Raw genomic sequence first — 26,053 nt, forward strand, 5'->3', positions numbered from 1 at the left:
AGTGATAATACTGTTGCCTGTGAACATGGAATTTTTGCTTTATCTGGATAAAGTGTTTTTTATGATAGAACCTGAATAGGCATATTAATGGGCTAGAGGAGCTAATGCCACAGGTATAGTATAACTAGGGAAACAGCTTCATATGAATAACTATTATTATTACTATTATTATTTATTGAATTTATATCCTGCCATTCTGAAGTAGCCCATTAAAAAGAGTTGTCATTGCATTGGAACATGAAAATAGAAATAAAAATGGAAACTTTACACATGTTTATTAACAAAGAAATGTATTGGCAATCTGGAAGAGCTGTTGGAAAATGGGTGTGGTTGGTACGTGTGTATGAACACTTTGATAGGCAAAATTGCATAATTCACTGTAGATCTGAGAATGTGATTAAAAAGTCATCATATGACTTTATTTTCCCAAATGCAGTGTTACGTATTGAATGTCCTTGCATTGTTAATTGTGGTAAGAATGTTGTACAGGATGAGCATTCTTAATTGGCAATCTGTATAGCAATGCAAGCTTTTTATGTTTCCCCAGTGTCTTCATCTATTATGAATATGTTAAAAAAATTGCAGTCCACTTGTGCCTCCAAGTAATTTTCTGTTGAGCAAGAAAGCAGAATGAGATACTCTGCTGAAAGCATGCCGCTTGCTTTATGCCAGTACCCCAAGTTTCACACATTAGTAAATTCTTTACATGTAGTAATCAATCCATAATCTATTTTAACGTGTGCAATTATGACCAAATGTTTGAAAAATTAAAATGCCTATCAGTAAACCCTCTTGTGAAACTTTCTCATTATTATCTTTGAACTCTTAAGATGGCATGATAACTGCAAAGCCCTTGATAGTGTCTAAACAGATGGCATATTATGATGGTTGCTTAGTGCACTGAGAACATTATAAAGGGAATATCAGGAGAAAATAGTAGTGTGCCCAAGTGGCATTTTGCATCAAATCTCCAAATTGATTTTTGAATACAGTATTCAAAGGTTTATACGTGTAACAATTTCTGAGAAGGAAACTCTCCAGAAATTATTTTTAATAATTATTTATTAATTTGTTTATATGCTGCTTAATGCCTAGGTAGTGTAATGCCCAGATAGTTTTTAATCAGTTTGCAAAACATAAAAACCAATTGCACAACATTGTTAAAATACATTACAGTGGTAATGTTTTGTGAACTACCATTTCTTGTAGAACATCTTAAACTACAGTCGTACCTCGGAAGTCGAAGGGAATCCATTCCGGAAGTCTGTTTGACAAAATGTTTGGAAACCAAGGCGCGGCTTCCGATTGGCTGCAGGAAGCTCCTGCAGCCAACTGGAAGCTGCGGAAGCCACGTCGAACGTTCATGTTCCAAAGAACGTTTGCAAACCGGAACACTTACTTCCGGGTTTGTGGCGTTTGGGAACCAAACGTTCGAGTCACAAGGCGTTTGTCAACCAAGGTACGACTTATAACTAAAAATCCACAATAAAATAATTCCATTAAAACAAACAATCGTGATTAAAATGTGCAAAAACTAACATCCAACCTTCTTTTAAAAACATAGAAATTAAAGCAGGTAAATGATCAAGAGATCAAGGGAATAGCTGCATCTTCAGAAGCCGTAGTCCAACAGCTATAGTCCAACCTTGAGGTTGCCAGTGCATGGGCAGCTGTGGTCAAGGTATCCTAATCCAAGAATGTCCCTGTTTTATCAGTCAACACTGGTAAAAGGAACTCCTAGCCGCTGAGGATACCTGCACCTCCATTGACTGAGCTAGGTCTGGGAGCACTCCAAGACTACACACCTGGGAGTGCATGCCGATCTATGGCAAACAACTGACTGATTTCCTGGACCTGGGAGCACCTCACCCACTGTCTTGCCAACATTCAGACTCAGTGTATGTAGCCCATCACTGCATCCAGTTACCACACCCAATTGCTTTATAAATATGTTAAACAGCATCAGAAACAACATAGGGCCCTGTGAAAAAAATAAATACAAAAGTATGTATTTAAAAAAAATCTTTGGCATTCTGTTCAGTTTACTTTTACAAACGTAAATACAAGGTTGCAGAAAATAACATGTACTGTATACACAATGATGATTTGTTAACATTGTGATTCTGTTTGAAGTGATAGATAAGGGATTTGATGCTTAAAAGAATCCCTACTCAGTCATCGTACCATGTGGAAAGTTTCTTTTACTAGAACTCAGTGTTTTTTAGGAACACATTGACTGCTGCTCTTTCTAATCATCTGTTTTTCAGGACAAATTGTGTTTGGCTGCATTTCCTATCCTCGTCACGAAAGGAGGGAAGGACAGGGCGTTCAAAACTGATACAGTACAATTCAAAAATGGTGAAGATTGAGGGAGGGCTTTCCTGAACAAGCTATTTTAATCTAGCACTCTGCATAGGAACATGATTTGGTTTTCTAGGATTCAGGATTTCCAGTGTATGTGTGAGGAGGCAGGAGAAGAAGGGTTGCTTTCTGCATAGTGCTCATCTTGTGCCCTTTGTTCCTCCTGCTGCTATTTTATGCTATCATCACTCCCATTTTGTTACATCTAGATGCAATTTTCTTCAAATACATTGTTGCATGCTACCCTAATATTCCAGCAGTGTGAGATTTCAGGGGTTCTAGCCAGGGTTTGTGTTTATTTTTGGGAATGAGACACAGCAGAGACCATGGTGTCTTTATGGTATATGGTTTATTTACTCATATATACAACCTGAGCCTACAATGGACACAGCATCAACACCCTAAAAAGGTCTTGTTTGTCGTGCTCTGCCTCTATGGCTTTCCAGTTTGCTGCTTTACTTCCAGGTCACATCACAGCCAAACTCCTCTAAGTTCCGGTTTGCGTCCTTCTCACTATCTGCAAGTTGAGGGAGGGCCCCCACCCACTTGCTATCTTAAGCAGAGCCCCCTTAATCCTTTGTTTTCTTAATGCCCCATCACACAGAGGATTAACTCACTAGCTTAGCTTATATTTTAACACTTGCTGGACCCAGGGGTTAAGGAAGCTAGCCTGGCTTGATTAGAATTTAAAACTTGCTGGATCCAGGGATTATTGAGGTCTGGCACCCACAAACTCATAACAATATTCTGAATTAAAAAGGAAAATGGAAAAAGGCAGCAAGGTGGGACTGAGCAGCAGTGGGAGCTGCAGCAGAGGAGTGGGGGAAAGCCTCAGAGATGGTTTTAGATTCGTTTGCAGTGTATTTGTTTATTGCATTTATATTCCTCTTTAAGGTGGCATACATGACCCCCCCCCCTCATTGTCTAATCCCCACAGCACCCCTGTGCGGTAGGTTAGGCTGAGAAGCAATGACTGGCCCATGGTCACCCAGTGAGCTTCAGGGCTGAGTGAGCATTCAAACAGTTCCAGGTCCTAGTGCAACACATTAACCATCAGTGGCGTAGCGTGGGGGGTGCATGGGGGGCCAGCTGCACTGGGCGCAACATTTGGGGGAGCGCGCACTCGCACTCGCAGCTCTCTGCCCCTACCTGGCTCACTCTCTCTCACTGCAGTGCTGGCTGTCCGAATCCGATCCAAGCTGCCGGGTCGCCGCCCACTGTGGAGGGGGAGGGTGCCAGGCGTGCGTTGCGGTGCGGAGCGGAGAGAGAGGGAGGGAGGGACTATCTGGGGGAGGGACAGTGCAGCAGCCGCCTAGCGCAGCGCTGAGCGCAGGAGAGAACCACACCCGACCAACCCAGGCAGCAGCAAGAAGAAGCTGGCAGCGGCGGCAGGTTAGGGGTTAGGGGCGCAAATTACTTGCCTTGCCCCGGGTGCTGACAACCCACGCTACGCCGCTGTTAACCATTACACCACACTGGCTCTCATACATGTGCACTTGTTCTTTGGATCACAGACATAGGTAGCTGTAGTTGGGTAAACATTGATTGTGTTAATTCTGATGAGTAAACACAGCCTCTGAAGAGACAGATCACAAAGACAGAGGCCTGTATGTTAAAACAATGCTTCAGTGTTACTCTCACCTACCCACTCAGTGCAGCCATGAGGAGCAAATGATGAGTGTTTCCTTCTACTTTCAGTTAACCACAGCTTATCACAAACTCTAAACTGTTTCATCTTAACTATGGTTTAGGGAAACAACCCAACTTCATAAACTGCAGTGGGTCTTATTAAAGTCAGACTTTTTTGGTCTGGGAAAAGGTGAAATCATCCTTGTGAAAGCACAAGATCAATGCAATACAGGAGGGGGGAAGATACTCATTTAACCAAAGTCCTGGGTAAAGAGATGCATCTTGACCAATCATTGCAAAGTATATACAGCGGTACCTCGGGTTACATACGCTTCAGGTTACATACGCTTCAGGTTACAGACTCTGCTAACCCAGAAATAGTGCTTCAGGTTAAGAACTTTGCTTCAGGATGAGAACAGAAATCGTGCTCCGGCAGTGCGGCAGCAGCAGGAGGCCCCATTAGCTAAAGTGGTGCTTCAGGTTAAGAACAGTTTCAGGTTAAGTACGGACCTACGGAACAAATTAAGTACTTAACCTGAGGTACCACTGTAGTGATGGTGCAGAATGCGTCTCAGAGGGAAGGTCATTCCATAATCTGGGAACAGCAGAAATAAGCCCCTTGTGCACCACTGTCCTTTATACCACAGATAGTGGCTGCACTACCAGCAGGGTCTCAGGACAAGTCAATGTGGGAGGAGACCCTCCTTTAGAGATTTAGGGCTTAATATATCAACATTAAGGTCCTAAATTGGGCTTGGTAGGAAACTGGCAACTAGTGCAGATGTTTCAAAGCTAGTGTATAAAAGTGTCTGGACAGAGACAGCCACCGGAAGCCTTGCTGTGGTATTCCGCACTAGCTACATTATATAATCAAATGATGTGTAATTATTTTTCGTCTTCCTGTTCTGTTCCTGCAATTGCTGTTTTTTGTTTAATTAAAAAAACAACTGCAATATTGTAAGCAGAAAGGAAGATAAATAAAGCATGGCATGGATATTTCATTTATTTTGTCTAGAGTATTTAATTTGAGAGCACTGAAAATTTAAGAGTTAACATAATCTACAGTAATTAGGAGATACAAATAATACAGCTTTACATCTTTGAAACAAAAGAAGGTTTTGCAATCTACTTTTGAGATTGGCAGTAGTTTGAGGTGGAGGATTTATTATGTCTTTTTAATTATAATTTGCAGAGCTCAAGCTTAGAGAAATAAACTGTGTTGAATCTTGATAATATGGGCAAAATACCAATTAAATATGTACAGTTTTCTGCTGTTACTCATTCAGTGTGCGCATTTTCTAAATATGTCCTTTGTTTAGTAACTTATTATATCCCTGCTATTAGAGCAGCTTTTATTTAAGTACGCTTTTGAAACTCTGCATTTGCCAATATTGAGAAGGCTTTTGTTCCTAGTTTGGCAAAATATGTCCCAAGAGTAAACTGTATTATGCGTTTCAATTTTATGCTGTCCATTGTTCATTCTAATAATTTTGTCAAGTAATTTATTAAGTCAGAGCACTATGTTCACATGCATTGTTTTTGCGTTTGTACCAGATAGTTGCAAGCCATTAAAACAATAAAGATAATGTTGAAAAGCAGATCAAAATCAATAAATGCATTCAACTTGATGAAAGCTCCTTAGCCAATTAAATTGGCACCTATCTAAACAATGGCAAAGCTTTGTTGATACTCAGATGTCTGGTGGATGCATATTTCAGCATTTGGTTGGGGAAATATTCCATTCAGTGCACTTCCATATGAGATGAACTTTCCAGGGTTGTTTTTTTAAAAAGCATGCGTCAGTATCCAGCTAAATGATTGTGTGAGCAGCGCATCTTCTCCTTGAGCAATGGAATTTACCTTTCTACATTTGCCCCATGCTCTGTAGGCTTGGAGAACAGATTTAGGGGGCATACAGGGAAGGGGAGTCCCATTGCACAAGCAGAAATCATTCCACTAGATCAGGAAGTTACTTAACACTACTTTGGATATAATCCATGTAAGTATCTTAAGTTTATGTGTCTGTTTTGGAGATTGGCTTCCCACTATGTACATATGTAGCAAAATAAACATCAGTGGCCCCAGCCTCTCATGTTGTGGAAAGATAACTGCCCAGGTAGCAAAAGTGATTGACATTTTCCAATGTTACACCATTAAGTTGGTAGAGCACTAGCTTAATATGAGTCAACAGTGTGATGCAGCAGCAAAAAAGCTAATGCTGTTCTATTATTATTTGAGGGAATTGAGTACCGTATTTTTCGTTCCATAAGGCGCACCTGATCATAAGGCACACCTAGTTTTTAGAGGGGGAATTCAATAAAAAAAAATTATTTAAAGGGAGCGCTGAGTTTTTAAGAGGAAAAAAGTGCATCTTATGGAGCGAAAAATGTGGTTTGTTTAGCCTGGTAAAGTGAAAACTAAGAGGAGATATGACAGCCAATGTTAAAAATTTGGAAAATCAATAAAAATTAATTGGTTAAAAAAGAGAGAGAGATGATATCCATCTTCCAATATCTAAAGAACTGTCACATGGAGGATGGAGCAAGCTTGTTTACAAGTTTAAGGTACAAGTTTTAAGGTACAAGCTTGTTTACAAATTTAAGGTACAAGTTTTCAGAAGTGCAAGAACACCTGGGGAGAGGGGTGAACCCTACAGGAGGAGAAAACCCCCAAACAGACCATTTAGGGCAGGATGTGTTCAGTAAGGATGTGTTATTTCCAAATGTGTAATCAATCTCTTCCATAAGTCAGCAACTATCCCACTACATAAATTTTAATGGTCAGCATTTAGCTGATGTTTACAGGTCTACAACACCTTTGATTCCTGATATGTTGTATCCTGGACCCATACAAATATGTGAAACAAACCAGCCCTTGTTTGCTGCATGCAGACACACTGGTTGCATTTGAGAAACCTTGGCTTAATACATTATTGCTTGACCATTTATTTGCAATATTCTGTTTCTGTACATACAGAATTGCACTGGCTATGAATGTCTTTCTTATTTTAGAGAATTTAGCACTCATCAATAAAAAACCAATGTCAGTGTGGTTGCTCTGGGGAACTACAATGACTGCATTAGGGTTGCAGTTGTAATGTTGATTTGTAACATTAAAATGGATTAAAATGGTTTAAAAGTAAAAATAATGCCACAGGTATATACAGAGGAAAAAATATATACAGTACATTACATGGGTCACACCATAAATTGCCTGGACCATATGCTTAGTTACTGTTGTGGAGATAGAGAAGAAGCTAGAGACTGAGAGTTGCCTTATATGAAAATAGGAGGCAGAGTCTTAAGAACACAGTGTAGCACTAGAGGGACAGAAAGGTCCAAGAAGAGGAAAGTTCAAATGTATTTTCCCTGTCTTTCAAGAGTCAGAGGTGGCAGAGAGATAAGGAATTGCAGATGCTGGAGAGGAATGAGAGTGTTTAAACACTATGGTTACCTGTCCTACTAGTGAAAGAAAAACACTAAATTGCAGTCTCCACTGTAACTGTAGGTAGGGGGCCACAGCTTGGATTGAAAGCTTTGACAGGGTTTTTATTGTTTCTAATAATCCTTCCACCTGTCAAAATAGAAGGCCCATAATTAGTGGTCAGATAAACAATGGCTGTGTGAATTCCCAAACTCTGAATTTCCCAAACCCACAGTTTGGTTCAAAATGTGTGAGAGAGTTGTTTCTTTAAAAAGACATTGGCAGATATATGCCTTTCTGCAAGGAATCCTAACTAAACCTGAAGAAACAGCATACATGTTTCAGCGGCAAGGTGAACAGGGAAAAGAGAAGACAAAGAAGGGATCTAGGTGAAGTTTGTACTGGGAGAGATAGAGGCAGAGGCAACCTACTGCAGCCCTTCTGCAAAGCATCTGAAAAACAGCAGAGAACAGTGTTTTCTGTTCTGCTCACCAAAATAGAGCAGATTGTGGGCGTGCACCCTGTTATAGGGAAACTAGCAGGGGATCTCAGACTGAATGCAAAAAGCGATTTTCAGACTTGACACAAGTTGCCATAACATAACAAATGACACAGGTGAAAAAGCTGTTGTTGGTTCGCCATAGTAATATGCCTGTGGTTGGCACATGCTGCAATCATGCTGCAATCAGTGCTGGTTTGCACGCTAGAGACATCCCCTGCTTCACCCTGGTGCCTTTCCTGTCGCTCAGAGCCAAGCCAAATTGCTCATGTGGTCTTGGTATGTGTATAGAGTTCCTGCTGAACCAAGCTTCTCAATAATAAGCTTCAGGAACAAACTTAGTGAGATGTCTTGTGAACAAATCACCTACAATTTGATAGATAAAAAACAACCCGGCAAATAAAGGCTTTGTCCCCACCATCAGAAAGCGCTTCTACCTTGACTATTGCAGCCTGCTTCTTCTCCTTCCCGAAGAATCTGTACACTTTCATCTATTTGATTGCTTGTCGTTTCTTTTATCTTCAAAGCTTTTGAAATATTCTTTTGAGTCTTTTTTTCTCATGAATCCTGAAGAAAGAATGTAGAACTAATGTTCACCTTCATGTCACTGTTTCCACGGTATCTAAAGTTTCAAAATTATTTAGAATTTATTGAACATTAAGTGGGACACAACTGGGTTTGTTTGTTTGTTGTATATTCGTTTTGTGCTTATTAGTTTCGTTTTATATAACAAACACTATCAAATATAATCATGATAGAAAATAGATTACTATAAGCTCAGGTGAAAATATGACACGTTGGCTTTAACTTTTCAAGCCGAAGATCAACTGCTGTAAAATGATAATGAGAAGACAGTTTCACTATAGTATATTGGCCCCTCTATAATTTATCAGTTGCATATATGTTACTTTTAAAGGTATTTCTGTTCTAAATGTCTTCTGATATATGTGTAAATGCAATTTTTAGTCATTTATGATTTTTAAAAAGAGGTTATAAGAAATTCTGGTGTTAACTTTTTATTCATGTCTTTTTATATTTACATCAGCATCGTTGAGCAAATTTGATATTTTGTCCTGGTTTTCCCCCCCTGCCCTCTTTGTGCCTTTGTCTGGAAGACATCATACTTACTTATTTTCCATTAAACATAAACATGATTGATTGATTTAAGTCCTCTTTTGTGATTAAGAAGCTGTAAGAAAAACCCTGAGAATATGAAGTCATTACTGGTCCCATCCTGTGGGTACATCTTCTGTGCAAACTTCACTGAAATTGATAGGAGTTGTCTTTGTTCTTGGAGAGATCCCATTCATGCCAAAAGTACCTGATAAATTGGTCTATTGCATATATGTTATCGCCTGTGTTTATTTTTTGTTGTTACTGTTTTGTAAGATAACTATTGCTTACTTCTACACTGAATATGTTTGCCATAAAAAAGTTTTTCCTTCTATAGACTTACTCTGTGGGGAACATTGCACTTTGCTGTATGGTTCCTTATATGTTTCCTTTGATTAGTTATACCAGTTTCTCTTTTTATCATTTTATCATCATTTACCTTTACTGGATCAGAGAATGTTCACTGTTCTAATTTAGCTAGAATGAGATCTTTTATCTGAAACGACATACTTTTTACTACTTAGATCAGGGTAGTCCAACTTTTCATACCAAGTGGGCTGCTAGGGTACTTCAACATGGAACCCCAAGGTCGCACAATGCCTTGTCACGTCGTGGTGGGGAACAAATGTTGCTGAGGCTGCATGTTGGACCGCCCTGACTTAGAAAACCCCCCACTATGGATCTTTTTTTCAGTTCTTAGAAATGGATCTCAGCATTATTTGTTAATGCCAAGGTTCCAAATAACTTTATTGTGCTAGCCATTGACCATGACAAATCTGAATCAAAAATAAATGCAAGCAAAAGGGATGCCACGCCACAAATAATAGTCTCTATTTAGATCTCTGAGTCTCCCTTACAGTTCACTGCTATATTGTACAGGGTCTTCTTTTCTGATCTTTTTGGCCACAAAAACAAAAAGGTTGACTTTATGAGTCACTGAAGCATTTACATTGCTAAGAAGTCATAGGACCTTCTCTGCTGGGAGAGACATCTTTCCTGTATGGATGGTAGGGTGAGAAATCGCCTCCTGGATCCAGTTTATAGTGGGCAATATAGTTAATAGTGCATGATGTCTTTCACTTGCAGTTGCCCATATATACAGAGTTTGTCTTTGTATGGTACCCTGTTATATTGTCTATCTAGGATGGTAGAGGGCATAGCTTGAAAATGCAGCTCAGTAAAAGCTGGCCAGAGATTCGACAGATAATTGGCTCTAAAATGGATTGTTTTTAGAAGGGGGAACCAGGAAGAGCTTTTGGAGGATTTGATCACTTGCAGATCATGTAGTAATTCTGTCTAGTGACACCAATCGCTTAATTGGCACTTGTCTGTGGACGCGGGTGGTGCTGTGGTCTAAACCACTGAGCCTAGGGCTTGCCGATCAGAAGGTTGGCGGTTTGAATCCCTGCGACGGGGTGAGCTCCCATTTCTCAGTCCCTGCTCCTGCCAACCTAGCAGTTCAAAAGCACATCAAAGTGCAAGTAAATAAATAGGTACCGCTCTGGCTTGAAGGTAAACGGCATTTTCGTGCGCATGCTGGCCACATGACCCAGAAAACTGTCTGCGGACAAATGGCTCCCCTGGTCAGTAAAGGGAGATGAGCGCCACAACCCCAGAGTCGTTCTTGACTGGACTTAACTGTCAGGGGTCCTTTATTTTTTTACCTGTGGATATAATCTCCTCTAGCTTGTGGAAAAAATAAGAGTTCAAGTAACATTGGATGTTAGATTTCCACCATCAGCTGTTCTCCAATTCTGCACAACACAGGGCTGGCAAGCACTCGCATGACATGGAGGGCCATCTTTTCAGGTAATTAAATCTGGTACAGTCAACTCCTGCAGTTAACGTTGGCCATCGAGCTTCCATGTGTAAGAGTGCAGCTGCTGTTCCCTTGGGTAGGGAAAACAGTCTTTTGAGAAATTAGTTTTGGACCATTTCTAACCCTTTAATAGCACTCTCATCCTTAACAACATAAAACATTTGAGAGATCCCTTTACTACCAGATATTTTAGCACGGGCTGAAGGTGGGTTTCTCACCTTTTGTGAATTATCATGTCCGTAATCGCTGTACAGCTCTCGGATCAACAGGAGGAGTCTGTGTTCTATATTGGTGTTTAGGAGTTTCTCCCACTATCTGCTATGATTAATGGAGTCAAAGGCAAACAAACAAACAACTTACACTTTTTAATTCTAGTATACTTTCTGATGATATGATTTAGCAGGAAGCATCGGTTGATGGTGCTGAATCCTTCTCTAAATGCTGCTTGTTCTCCGTGCAGACTGTTATTTGTATGTAGCCAGTCAGTTAACTTTATTTGGAAATGCTGAGAGTATAACTTTGAAGGGATATCTAGCAGGCTGGTGGGTGGTAATATTGTGGTAGAGATCTGTCCCCTTTTTTTGAAGATTGGAACAATGATGTTTGTCTTTCAGCTATGTTCTTTATATGTATAAATAGCCTGGCCAAAATAGGTAATCACCATTCCGAATGAGTCATGAAGAGCTCTGGAGGCGTCATGTTTTCTCCAGGGGCTTTGTTTTGTTTTAAGCCTTCACTCAGGTGTTTTAGTTCATTGGGGGACACGTCTCAACAGTAGCTGCTGTTGATTTTTCCCATCCTATGCTGGTCAGCTTATTCTTAACCCAAACTATTACTCATGTGTTTGGGCTTGGTTATTGCATGTTACACAGTTGAACTTCCTCATAATTACTTCCAAGAAATTGGATTGCCGTGTCAGCCAAAGACTTTAGAATAGACATGTTCTAGTTGGAAGGTCTGTCTAGCCAAGTGTTAGGTTCTGCCAAAGCTGATGACTAATTGTCTCTGTATATTGTTTCTATACCTGTCACTTCTGATGAGTTTTCTGTCTGTCATTTTTATGAACCCTTTCCATAAATGTCGCCATGGCTGCATCTGCATTTTCTTAATGACATTGTTTCAAATATTTATGCATTGCTAAATGCAAGGTATGGGAGCTGTTGGCTTTTAGCAGTACTGCCCAGGACTGGTCCTATCATTAGGCAGAGAGAGAGAGAGAGAGAGAGAGAGAGAGAGAGAGAGAGAGCGCACTGCTGTGAGGTATGAGATAGTAGCATAGTGTTGGAGGACAAAACTCCCAAATGAGCCTGCTTCCCTACAAGCATTGAAGTAACGTTCAGCAATCAGTCTGGTTGGCTTTTGTATTAAGAATCTGGCGGGCACCATCTGGTACTGCAGCAAAATTTATTGGGCCAACCCTGGCCATGTCCCAAGTATCTGCCATCGTTTTATCTGCAGGAATGTAAAGAAGATTATGGTAACTCTCCGTTATAAGTGAATAAATGAATATTGGACTTGTTTATCCACCAAACGTCTGGTTCAAAGCATTTGACTTCATTGGATGTACCATTTATATGTAATGGAAAATAGTACATGATGGCATATATCTTGCTATTATGAATATCTTTGCTAAGAATCAAGATGTGAATCAAGAACAGCTTAGTTTGAATCTCATCTCATGAGCCTTGCACTCACTAGGTAGCCTTAAGCAAGCCACTGTTTCCTTGGCCTCACGCTCCCCCTCCCCAACTATAATCTGCAGCTGATAATACTGACCCTATCTTGCAGAGTTGTTAAAACGATTGCAACAAGGTATTCTGTGCGAAGGACTTTGAGCATGCAAGAGCACTATATAAACTCAACATTTCTGATAGTGTTTGGAAATATAATAAAATGCAGATTATTATGTATCCAGGCAATGTCCCTGCTGAGGAAATGTCAGTAATCTTGCTTTTGTGGAACAAGCCATAGAAATATTTACATGCAAAGTCATAATATGGGAATGAATAGAGCCATGCAATAGTTGTGAACAATGGGACACATCCTGAAGAAAAGAGAGAGTTCACATAGAATTGCTGACAATGTCACCTAGTCTCATCAGAGAGTCAGCATGAGGTATTGTCTGTGTACAGCATAATTTAGGAGGGTTATGCATCAGGTACATGGTTAATCAGTGTGCACTGCTTAGTCAGTGTCTATGATTGATGATTTCCTTTTAATTCTCAAGCCCAGCTTTCTGCTCAACACATTTTATTTATAATGAATGTACAGATGGGCACTCCAATATTCCATGTTTGGAAAGTGATGTATATATAGTAAATGCTTTTAGGGTATTTGCAAAGGTGTGTGAAGATTGGTAAGGAACATTACTTTTATAGAGTATTAAAAAACAACAAGACATGTGCACGCACAGGGTGTTTTTCAGCCCTGTTTAATTGCCACCATGAAAGAGAATTTGGTTCATCCATATTTGCACATCATGTCATGTGACTTGGCAAATGCACTCCCCCTCCCAGCCAGACCTTGATTCAGACAGGTGCTTCCATGTGCCTCTCCCTCTTCCCAAGTTGTCTCATGTGCAGTGAGCCAGGTACATTAGCAGCTGCCCTGAATCTAATGTCTGGCTTGACATCTTCTCTGCTCTTCTGGCCCTGGGGGAGGTGGGATTTGGGATTTGAGAGATAGCCAGAAACCTGTTGTGGAGACCTCTGGTCATGGGACAGGGATGTCTGGATCCCATGGTTCTTCAAGGCCACTGGCAGTGTGTAGATCTGATGGGTACTTCTGTGCCCCCCCTGCTCTCCTCCAAGGAGACCTCATTCAAGTTATTGGCAGGACTGACTGACTTTATTTTTTCCTGTGTGTGTGTGGAGAAAGAGAGAGAGAGAGAGAGAGAGAGAGTTGGTGAAAACAAAAAAATATAAAAAGGTGGAGGTGCTAAGGAATGCAGTTAAATGTACGGTATATGAAAATGACCTTGATCAAACTATATTTATGAAATGTGGTTAAAGTTCATGTAAACTATTTTGACTTCTATCATTATGCAGCACTCAGAAGAGCTCCTTGCTCTCATCGGTGCTACCTTGTTCTCGATTTGTTTGTGTGTGTATGTATGAGAGCAGCAGATCAAACAAAATAGCATTGACAGGTAAAGACATCTCCTGAAACATGTGAGAGGCAATGTAGCTGCCTGTATTGTAAATTGCTGGTACCCTTCTCACCAGCTGTCACCTTTTGTGATGTTTTATTGATGAAAAGAAAAGTTTCCCTGGTTAAAGAATGCCTTCCTTCTCTCAACTAATTCCATATTTAAAGGTTGAAAGAGTGTGTGTGTGTGTGTGTGTGTGTGTGTGAGAGAGAGAGAGAGAGAGATGTTTTATCTCTCTGTGTATTTTGCAGTTAACCAATATAAACAAAATATTTGTTTTTCAGTATGTGGCACTCAGATCAATACAAAAATGTGAACTGAGTGTTAAAGTATATTTTATTATAGCAACAGATGCTCAGCTGCATGACATAACAGGGTTTTTTGTTCCTCATCAAACCCATTACTGCCTGCTGAATAGATGATCCAGAAAAAAATTAGCATTTTTAAAGTGGATAAATGTCTGTTTTTCAGAGAATGTCATCAATGCTGCTCATTTAAATTGTTTACAATGTTACAAACATGTTATCTCTAGAGATGCTGTAGAAATAGAGTGCTTCACACTAAACAAACCACACAATATTGGCAACTTGCATTTTATTGTGAGAAATTTTTATGTACATTTTAGAATAATGATTTTTATTCTTCACATATCTAAGTATGTAATGCAAAAAATGTGATTGTGAATATGGAATTTGGAAACCTTTGAACCAAATCATTTAACTGATGGAGTTTTCCATAGTGAAAGACTTCTAAATTCGTTATCTGTTTGATGTTCATTCCCACCTTTCCAGACAGTGTCATGCAATCAAGCAGCAATCCATTGTTTGAAGCAATTCAGAATTAAAATATTCAGCTCACATATATTAGCTAATAGCGAAGTGAAGAATTGGCATGAGGCGCATGTGTATATGAAGAATTGTAGCTTGAATTCTGCTTAAGGCAATGGCTTTTGTGAGGCTGACAGGAGTCTATTTCAGTCTTTTTAGGCTCCCAGCAGCTGAAATCCTGGTGCTTGCTACTAACCCCGATCTCCTTCCCTTGTGCTCTTATTACCTAGGCATATGCAGAACATCCCTTTATTTCTGTGGATTTTCCTACTTTTTCTGCCCCATGATCTCAAAATAACTGTAAACTGAAATCCTTGCTTTTAGGAACTGCAGTTGTAAATCAGATGGGCCCCCAAATGCAGATGCTGCTCACTACTTTCAGTGGGTTGCTAATCTGGGTGTGCATCCAAATATATACCCCACATTGAACCCTGATTTTCATTGGGATTAGGTATACAGGTGCACACCCCCATTTGTAATGCCTCCTATACCCAGCAAGCTTGCACAAGAGTTTGCATCTCCAGCCACCAATAATTCCCCCTCCCTCGGGAGAATGAAATTCATAGAATCAGAGTTGGAAGAGACCATGAGAGTCATCTAGTCCAACCCCATGCAATGGAGGAATATTTTCCCCAATGTGGGTCTTGAACCCATAGTCCCGAGATTGAGTCTCATGCTCTACTGACTTTGCTATCCCAAATAATAAAATTGATTTTCTCATTGGGATTGGACTGTGCTGTCAGTCTCTTTACTGAAACTTTCTCCTATAGGCATTTTCACAGCTACATCATGTTAATTAATGGTTTGTACATAGATTTAAATGCCCTCCCCTTAATGCAAACCAGCAGGCTAGTTTCCACCTGTTATATTTATTTTTAGTATGTATTTTTTATTTAAAACGTTTATATACCTCATTTTACACTGTTAAGGTTTCAGAGTGGTGTTTTTTTGTTGGCATCCGTCTGTATGGAGTATGCCTCTGCGGGTAAAATCAAACAGCTGTGTTAGCAACACCAAAGTGACCTCCCCAGGGTGCAAACCTCAGCAGTGTGTATGGAGGTCCTGGACTGCCCAGATGACAAGACACTTCGCTGAGGTGGTCCAAAGGAAAGCGGACCAATACGGTTGGCACCAATTCGGCTGCAGGAGTTGCTGGAAGGAGGTGTACAAGGCGCCATCCAGCCATTCACTCTGGATTTGTGTGGGGTTTACTCCTTAGCCTATACTTCTCCCAAAGATATCCTGCAAGGCAATGGAGGTTTAGGACCAGAGTTTTCCTTTTGCTAGATGGGCTACCTTCTCAGGTTCACGAGCCCCATCTGCCCCTCATTGTGGTGGGAAGGTAAATGGCTTTTCCATGCGCTCTGGTTTCCGCCATGGTGTCCCGTTGCACCTGAAGTGGTTTAGTCATGCTGGCCACATGACCTGGAAAGCTGTCTGTGGACAAATGCTGGCTCCCTCGGCCTGAAAGCGAGATGAGCACCACAACCCCATAGTCGCTTTTGACTGGACTTAACTGCCCAGGGGTCCTTTACCTCTTTACCTTTTACATCTGTGCATGTGGATATCACTTAATTATGATTCAGGTGCTTTCCTCAAAAAAAATGATTGTGGGAGGGCGGGAACAAGAGTTAGCTGAAACACATTCTTACTTTTCCGTGGTGATCCTCTCTGATGCAAGAGCAGGCATACGTTTCTGTGTTCAATTCACGCCTTTAAGCATTTTAAAGCCTCTTTTCACCTACAACTGTTGCTAGTGCATGAAGGAAGAGTGCTTTTATTCCATGTTACTTCTTGTGTTATGCATTGGAGGTTATCAGTATGTTAGCAGGAAGCAGTTACTATTTTGGGTTCATTAAATCTTCAATTAAAAATTTTAGTCCTTGATATATGTAAAATGCTTAGTGAACATGTAACAGAGATATATGTACATGTTCACACGTACAAAATTCATATGTACAAAATCATAGGTACAAACTTTTGAGTGCAAGATAATGTGCAAGGACACCCTGTGTGCTTCTCTGTTGTCACATTTTAAAATTGACAGTTTGGTCTCAGTGTGAGAGGTTTTGTGAGCTGATTTCAAGGACTAGAGTTTGAGATGAAATAAGCAAAAACTCCCATACACTTGAGGGAGATATACTGCATTGGCAGAATGATGGATTTAGATGACATTTGGGGGGGATTTAGTACTCTCCTCCTTTGGTCTCTAGTTTTCTTCTTTTGTAATGTTTAAACAAATGTTGATTGATTATACAGAGGTGAAAGTGATATCTTAACAAATACATCTGCTGTGATAGTAATGTGGATTTTGGTTTGTTTGTGTGCTCATGGATATGATTTTATATGCGTTACTTAAAGTAGAAATCTTTAGTAGGCTTATCAGCAGCAAACATTATATTTGCTTGATTGTTTATTTATGTAACGATAATTTTTACCCTTTCTGACGCATACCCAATCGCTCTAGGCAACTTACAACAAATAGATTACAATTTCACAATAAATATCAAGAAAGAATGTAATGGAGTTAGAGGGGGCAGGACGGATAAATCAGTCTCTTCAGGTGTCATGGATAGAGTATTTCTTTTGGTGATTAATTGTGATGCTCTGAACTCCTGGGACTCCTGCTGAGAAATAGGTGATATGGAAAATTTATCTCGAGTTTAATTTAGAGGTGGGTAAGTAGCCTTGTGCCCACCCACAAAATCAACTGTTCCTCCTGAGCATTAAAGTCAAATGCTCAGAATTCTTCCAGGAGGTTCACTCAAGGTTTAACTTTACACTTGAAGGTTACAATGCCAGATTCAGCACAGGCACTGGGGGATTCTAGCAACAGTGGGAAAGATCTGGATAGGTGTTTACTTATGCAAGAAATGGCACTCTATGCATTCTTCCCCACACAGGTTCATGGGCCTTGCCTTGACAACTAAATCTGTGACTGTACTATTATTTCATTTTTGTCTACATACAAATAGAAGCTGCATATTGTTTTGTATGTAATGTTTAATTTAAACTTTGCCTAAAGTCCTTGTGTTAACAGAAAAGGTGGACTGGCTTTATTTTTGTTTTTCTATTGTTAGAGAATATTAAAAAAACAAAACACGCAAAGCTTGCTCTGATGTAATTCTTGGTTCTCTTGTTCTTCCACAGCTAATTCAAGTCTTCTCGGAGGTGGCGGTGGTAAGTTTGGCCTCTTTTCTCCTAAGCGTTGCAAGAAACAAAAAATATTTTTTTGAAATAAAACTCAATCAACAGAACATCCAGACTGAATAAACAGGCAAGAATCTGACCACATGCTATAAATTTAAACATCTTCAATTTTTACAATACAGATAATCACTATACATCCTGTCTAGCAGAGGCTAGGAGTTGTTTTTGAGTATGGTAATTATGTAAAATAACTCATAGGTTGGTATCACTATAATCTGACTAATCCCCAACATAAATGCAAAATGCCTACTTTGTTGAAGGTTCATTTCATACTGGAAGAATTCAGTTTGGGGAAGAAGTTGAAGGGGAAGTAGGTAGGAGAGTTGGGTTTGTGAATAATTTGCCATCAGTGGTTGTTTCTGTTTTAGATGTATTGTAAGTTATTTCAAGAAGAATCTCAACTGATACTTAAGTTTTTTTTGTGCTTTACTTGCTCTGAACCGGTGAGAGGCAAAATAACTTGACACGTGATAATGCCATTTCTCTTACTGCTTAGAGAAATTCTAACATATACCTCTCCACTTCCTTTCCCTTATCTTGCTTTTGGTGTTAAAAGCTTTGCAAAGTGTATATAACACTTCTGAGGTGGGGGGGAAATCATCCTCCTATGGGTGTGGAACGTGGGGGGTGGGATATGGAGGAAACAGAAAGTCTCTGATAGATATGTTATAAATACGAAAGCAGTAGTCACATTTTCTAAGCTTCTGTCTTGGCTATAGTTATAAGGGTCTGATGATCTTCTGCAAATGGAAAGGGGGAAACCATTTAAAAGCTGAAGGCCACTTGATGCTTTTAGTGTTGGAATCATTCTAAGCATTGTACTTGTATGATTGACAGCATTGAAAATTGACCATTTGGAGATCAATATGTGCTGGTTTGGTCTTCAAATGCATTTGTTGCATCATTGAGATGGAAATAATATTTTAGGTATAAACCTAACCTTATTTGTGGATGTGGTGACTATTACTTTTATTATGGGACCGCGGAGAGCGCACCAAATGCAATGCTTTCGGCCCCTGCAGCCCTGAAGCTGCCTCTGGAAGCAGCTTTTGATATGATCTGAGTTTTGACAGTTCAGGATGTAGCAGAAAGATGTGATGTTGGGGAAGTCTCTGTCTTAAATGTGCCATATATCTCACAGCATTATCAAATGCTATGTTATGTCAGATATTTGCCAGCCTGTATCTGCCATGTGGTCCTTTTGGTTCTAATTGTGTTGCAATTTGAAAGTACGTGAGAACTAATGAGGGGCAAAGAAAGTGCAATAACAAATTTGACTCAAAAGACCAGAAAGCTCAGATTAATTCTGATAGGCTACACAGTATTTATTTATATCTAATATTTTTAAACATTTATTCCTACCTCTGGGACAATTGTGTGATGCTCCTCATTCTTACAATAAGTGAGATGAGTTGAATTTTATTCCTCAGAGAGCTTGGATTGGATTTGCATAGGTACTTGGTACTTTCATCTTGCTAAAGAGCACTTCAGTCATTACCCACAAATGCTGATCATTTTTACTTCAGATTGACAGTAAGGCTTTTTGTCACATTTTCTTGGTTTGACAGCAGTTGTTTTTTTCCAGTGGTATTGTAACCATTTCCTGCCAGTTAAAAGCAGAGGCAGAATACCTTTCTCCTAGCTAAGCTTACCCCCCTCCCCAAACCTTTTCATATCCAAAGAATTAAACAATATGGACACAACAATATACCAAAGCTAATCAGTTTGAAGTCCTATTGATTTCAATACCAGAGATTTAAGAACATGCTTAATCCTCTGATTGAGATCAGTGGGACATAAGTTTTGACTAGGTCATGACCCATATGTCTACATTTTAACCTTGACTCCTATCATTATTTGGATACTTAATAAGCTTGTTAAGACAATGAGACCAGGGCATGAGCGTAACAGTACTCTCTCTAATAGTGATTCCCATATTTCCTCTGACAGTTAAGGTAAAATATAGCCATAATAGGTGGGAGCCACTGATAATCTTATCCTCAATGAATTTGTCTAATCTTTTTTATAGCCATCTGTGGCGTTTGCCCGTTCATTTGAAAATGTCTGTACAGGGGGAGAGAAAGGGTTAGCAGGTAGACCAATGGAAAAGCCAGAGGTAGAGCCTACCTGTTTATAAAAGGGCTTAGCCCGAGGTTTGGGTGTAGTTGTTGGTTGGTTTTAGTGGGTGGGTTGGTTGGTTGGTTGGGAAAGGCAGTTGGGAAAGCAGTTGGCAGACAGCTGGAAATAGAGAGACAGTGAAGTTGGTTCTTGTGTGAGGGGAGGTAGAAGAGTTAGAGACAGGATAAAATAAGACGAAGAAGGTAAAGAGTAACAACATTTTGAATGCAGTTAAAGTTTATTTGTGTCTACAATAAACTACACTCTTCTTTGTTAATTTAAGAACCTGACTGAGACTAAGTGATTTACCGGGGAGGACCTGGTTGGTGGCAGCGGATTAGTGGTGTATGGGTCAATAGTCCGTGAGACGACCTGGGGCTCCGTACGAATGCCACACCATCCAAGTTGGTGGTCACCACTACCTCTTGTGAGAGGTGTCCCAGTCCAGTTCTATATTTTAGCAATCTCCAGAATAGAGTCATAATACCAGCTGTGTTCTGAAAGCCATTCTTTTGGTAATTTATAATTTGAATGCTTTATTAAGGAGAATTTTGGGAAACAATTTTTTAAAGAATTGATCAGTATTCTTTGTATTTCACTTTTCAGGTCTTAATTAATTTCATTATATCCATCAGTTAAGTGTCTCGATGTTTCTTTCTTATTTTCTTTTTGCTGGTAGGTGCGAGTGTATTGCCTAGACACAGACTGTTGCTAAAAATGAATTGACTGCATAAAATATTTGACCTGGGGGCATTTTTCCTCCTCCTGTGACTTGACAGGGCTGCTAAAGTTTGTCAGTGTGGCACAGAAAAAAAATCAAAAAAAGAAATCAGACATCTGCCAGGGGTCCTTTGATAAGCTTTATTACCTGCCCGAGGACAAAGCAGATAACTGAAATTTCCCCTAAGGGTAAACCTTATGAACCGTGTAGCAAATTACACTTACATTTTTTGTCAGAAATCCCAGGAATACATATCCAACAGAGTGGAATTGTAGACTGTTCTTTCCCTAGGTTTTGAGGAGGTCCCTTAGGCCTTTTCATATAGTCTCATAAGAACACAATACACTGAAAATATCTGGAAATCTACCGTAATTGAGACAGTCTGTCCATTAGCTCATTTGTGAGATTGCACTGCACTCACAATCAGGCATTTCACTTGAGCAGTTGTTTGTGCAACCGAGCCTGTGCCTTGCAGATAGACTACTTAAATTGGTTCTAAGAGAAGCATCTTCCTTGCAGTTTACATTGACAGTTCTACCCAAAATTCTGGGGAAGTGAGAACCTCTTTCGTGTGACAATATTCTGGTTTAATAAACCTATTTAATAATAAACTGAGATTAGATTCATTCATTTATTTTATAGATCACCCTCATGGAATAAGTTGTTTAGGGCAGTCATACAACAGTCTTCCCTAAATCTTTGTAAGACAGATATGTTCCTTCTGGGGATGAATCAAATCTTGCAAATCTGGCATTGCAGTGAGAGGTGCTGTTACTTGACCCATTTTCAGTTTGTCTTGCCATCGTAAAGAGTCCTTGTAGGAGAAAACGAGAGTTATTTCACAAATGAATATCATTTCTTTGTTGGTAACTTAGTGTTCACTGATGTTCACCATTACATAATTAATGCACATATGTCTATGTAACATGTGATCCACCCAAAGCCAGTAACTAAAATCATTGGCAAAAATGAGAGAAAGAAATAAGTGTTTAGCTTTAGCTGACTAGCAGCCTTCATATTTCCATTATAATTTCCATTAATATGGGACAGAAGGCATGGATATATTGAAATATTATAAGATTGATGGTATTTCTAAAACTGCCAATGTTATGAGGAACTAATATGTTTAGAATGTAGCAGTTCCTGCAAACCCCTTTCTGAGAATAATAGCATCACGAGGTACCCGTATGAAACAGGTGGTATCTGATAGCAAATTGTACATTTGGGCTGCCATCCATCTGGACTTTCCTGACTGATGTCAGGGGGTTTCCTAAAAAAAAGAAAAAGAAAAAAAGCTCAATAATTCGGGGGGCGGGGCGGTCCTGGTTTTTACTTTTTGAAATATGGCCACCCTATTCTAGACACTCCAGGCTGACTTGACTTTGTTTAGATTTATACCAGGCAACCTCATACTTGGCCCTCCAGATGTTTTGGGACTACAACTCCCATCATCCCCGACCACTGGTCCTGTTAGCTAGGGAGTTGTGATGATGGGAGTTGTAGTCCCAAAACATCTGGAGGTCCGAGTTTGGGGGTGCCTGATTTATACCTTTTCTGATCCCTCCAGCATATGGTTGAAACTGGTCTCACTTATGCAGATCACCTTCCTGCTTCTTAAAATATCCAACCTGACTCTTTCAGATAAAGCCAATCCCAAATCAGACCATTTAATTTGGCCCAAACCATAACAATCTCCTTTGCATTAAACTGAAACTATGAACATCAGTTCAGAAGTTGTATATCACCTTAGCAATGTCAAAGTAAACAATTATTTTTTACTTTAGGAATTTTAATATATTTTATCAGTTATGAAAACATCTTTAAAAATAACATAAAACCCCTAGAAAATCCAAACAGAAAATCTCTATTCCTCTCTCCTGCTTCAACCCCCAAGCTCCCATCGAAGTCAGTCAGACCTACATACTGTTCCCCAACAGATACTTTTTTATCCATGTACCTTTGAACATTACTGGAAATGGATGGATTTTGGGGGACAGTCACCCCATAAATACTCCACCAGTTGTAAAACTGGCACCTTTGAAAACGCCACAACTTTTGTAAGATGTCTAACTATCCAGCCTTTTTTTTACCTTACAATGTAGGTATTTTGACATGGGCTCTTGGAGTATGAGAGTTTTGTCTTCTTGCTGATTACATGGTAGGGCTCTTGGACACGTTGCTTCCTGTAATGAAATCACTAACAAAGAGAGCTATGAAATTTCCCTATGATATGTTGTAGGCAGGAAACAATGTATTTCTTTCAGATAACTCATGAATTTGTCTTCTGTTGGCATCTCTTGATATTTTGGAGCTGTACCTAATGGAGTCTCCTGCATGCTTGCTTTCCTCCCATCAGTTTCTGGAAGTGAAATCTCTTTGCTGATTGTTCTGGTACACGTTTCAAGGTGTGCTTTTCATTCTTCAGTCACCTAGGTCATGAGTGTTGCTGCGACTTTAAACAAATTACTCCCCATCTGTATGAGGAAAGATGGGAACACTGTATGCTATTGCAATGTAAAAGATTGGAAACAGTAATGTTAAAAAAAGAAAACTATCAGATTGCATTTTTGAGTGACATGTTTGTTGATAGACATATTTCAGGGGTGCATCATTTGTCAAGAAGAATTTGGTAGATTTGCTTTGGGGCATTAAGTAATAAAATTATACTTAATATACTTCTGTATTAGTAACTGGTTAATGAAAAAAAAAAACTTTTAAATTGTGGTGGGGTACTAGAAGATGCAAGTAACTACTTTTCAGATTAATACTGCATTTTGTCCTGATTGTGCTTTTTCTGTAGCAGGCTGTGTAGTTCAGCTACCGTTGCTTTGCTGGTAGTGAAGGAGAGCTGAACTGAAGTGAAACAAAAATAAGATTGCATTGTAATACAGTGGTACCTCAGGGTACATACACTTCAGGTTACCTACGCTTCAGGATACAGACTCCGCTAACCCAGAAATAGTGCTTCAGGTTAAGAACTTTGCTTCAGGATGAGAACAGAAATTGTGCTCCGGCGGCACGGCGGCAGCAGGAGGCCCCATTAGCTAAAGTGGTGCTTCAGGTTAAGAACAGTTTCAGTTTAAGTACGGACCTCCGGAATGAATTAAGTACTTAACCCGAGGTACCACTGTATATTAATGATATGATGATGATCATGTACATCGTGTCATAGCTTATCATACATCTAAAGACTGAGAAAATGCACCCTAATAAAATGTAAGTATTCTGGATTTTTTTTATATACCAGTAAATAAAATCCTTTCTCACAATAGCTGACACACAAATTTGGATACACAAATTGGAAGAGGTTTGCTGATAAAACTTTTATTGTGACAGTCCTGATACATTATTATTAGAAAACTGCAAACATAGTATAATTGTTCAAATTACATATCAGCAAATTACATATAGGCAATGAGCAATTAATTAGAGTTCAAATTTCTTATTAATGTCAGCTACTTTTGCTCTTGAGAGCTGATCTTTAAGAACTGAATTCATAATTTCAATACAAAAAGTACCATTGAATAAAAGGTATTTAATTTAGCTGTTCAGAGGTAACATGTTTATTTTGTTTACATATTATATATTTTCTGTTGTCTGTATACCTCACCACACATGTTTATTGCATGTAAATTGATAGTTGATAATATAGTCAATCACTTTTGAGTACACCTCTCTAGTTATATAATATAGAAATGATCTCTGAAACAGTGACATTGCAAATGCTCATATGAAGAGTGTGACATATACTTTTTCAGTCTTGCTAACTGTTATGCAGACACTGAAAAAGGTTAGCAAGGATATCAAGTCAGCATACATCAAAATCACATCTATTTATTCATGTGTAGACTCATATTCTTGTTTAAACAGATAACAAAGTTCTTAAGTTTTTTTTGGCTGCACCTGCATTTCATCCATATCATAATTTCATTGGGATACCTGTCACCACTTTAAGTGGTTGCAATTCAGAGAAATTACTGTTCCCTAACTATGTACTTGTTCTGTTGGTTTCAATAGACCTTAGGGTGTGTGTCTTTATTTTTGTTAAAATTCATATTTACTTTTATACTTTCCTGATTTATAGTAAATATAGGAATGAAAGAGATGCTAAATAAAGTGAAATGAAATAAAAAGGTTATTGCCAGGCCAAAAAATGTTGCAACTTCTAGTCTTTCCTCACAGCTTGAATCTAAAAGAGAGAATTTCCCAGTATTTTCCTTTTTATTGACTATTGCGTCCATTGGCCGCTAACTTCAGATCAAGTTAAATAGCTCCCATTCCTTTACAGATCCCTGCTATTCACTTCCTTCCATTATGAAAGTAATCCATTAACTTTTGTCCTATCCATAAGATAATTTGTCGTTTTATTCTTTTCTTTGGGAGGAGAATGAGGATGGGACGCAATTGCCCTAGATCTTCCACATGTATCTATTCGGTGTTGTTCTGCAGTGTTTAAAGCATGGTTAGAAATACTTCACAGTAGTCTAAATAAACATCATGAGGTCTTATTTTTAAGATGATTGAAATCACCGAAGGAGATTAGCTTTACAGCAGTTAAAAATTCAGCTGTTCAGTTGAGCAGACTGCTCAGGAAAGAGGATGCTGCTATTTTGGTATTAACTGTAATAGGATTAGTAAGCACTATCTAACAATTGGTAATAATAAAAATGCAGAAATGCATAGATTCCTTCCCTGATTCGAAAGACAAAGTGGAAAATACAGATAAATACAGCAGGAGAAACAGCAGCATGCTGGCAAGTAAAGATTACGGCTATGAAAATACCCCACAGCAATTTACTGCCTATCAGGAGAACAACACTTTCTTGATCCAGTGTGTATAATAACATGCAAGAGGTGATTCCCATGGACACAGTAGCACCCTTCAGGTCTTTCCAGGTGCCAACAAAGCTCCACCTTTTCACACTTCCTTTTGGAGGCTCAGAATAATTCTACTGGATCCAACTTTTATTCAGAATCCTCATAAAAGAGGTGTGTGTGTGTGTGTGTGTGTGTGTGCGCACTTGCTTGGAAGAAATGAAGAGATGTGACCAGAGGGTTTGGTGCCCATGGCACTTGCTTAAGAGTCCAAATGTGTCCTAAAAGGTGGACAAATTGTTCTATGTTTGTCAGGCTAATGAACAACTTAAATATATGCTCTTGCCTGATCTTTTCATTTGGCTCTTTT

The 26,053-nt window shown here is 39.3% G+C and overlaps 1 protein-coding gene and 1 long non-coding RNA gene across 5 annotated transcripts in view; one reads left to right on the forward strand and one right to left on the reverse strand.

Moving 5' to 3' along the window:
* Nucleotides 1–26,053, forward strand: part of MACROD2 (mono-ADP ribosylhydrolase 2) — a 997,401-nt gene that overhangs the window by 111,761 nt on the left and 859,587 nt on the right. For all 4 annotated transcript variants that reach the window (XM_081857242.1, XM_081857241.1, XM_081857240.1 and 1 more), the window contains exon 4: nt 17,970–17,999. In XM_081857242.1, coding sequence (XP_081713368.1) covers nt 17,970–17,999 — 30 coding nt within the window. The remainder of the gene's footprint in view (nt 1–17,969; nt 18,000–26,053) is intronic.
* Nucleotides 17,805–21,066, reverse strand: LOC309339374. The gene is made up of 2 exons (XR_014155257.1): nt 20,157–21,066; nt 17,805–18,020 (listed from the first exon to the last, which is right to left on the reverse strand). It is a non-coding gene; the product is annotated as an uncharacterized lncRNA (long non-coding RNA).

This window comes from Podarcis erhardii, assembly GCF_964252035.2.
Source record: "Podarcis erhardii genome assembly, chromosome: 3".
In the NCBI taxonomy this organism is placed as follows: Eukaryota; Metazoa; Chordata; class Lepidosauria; order Squamata; family Lacertidae; genus Podarcis; species Podarcis erhardii.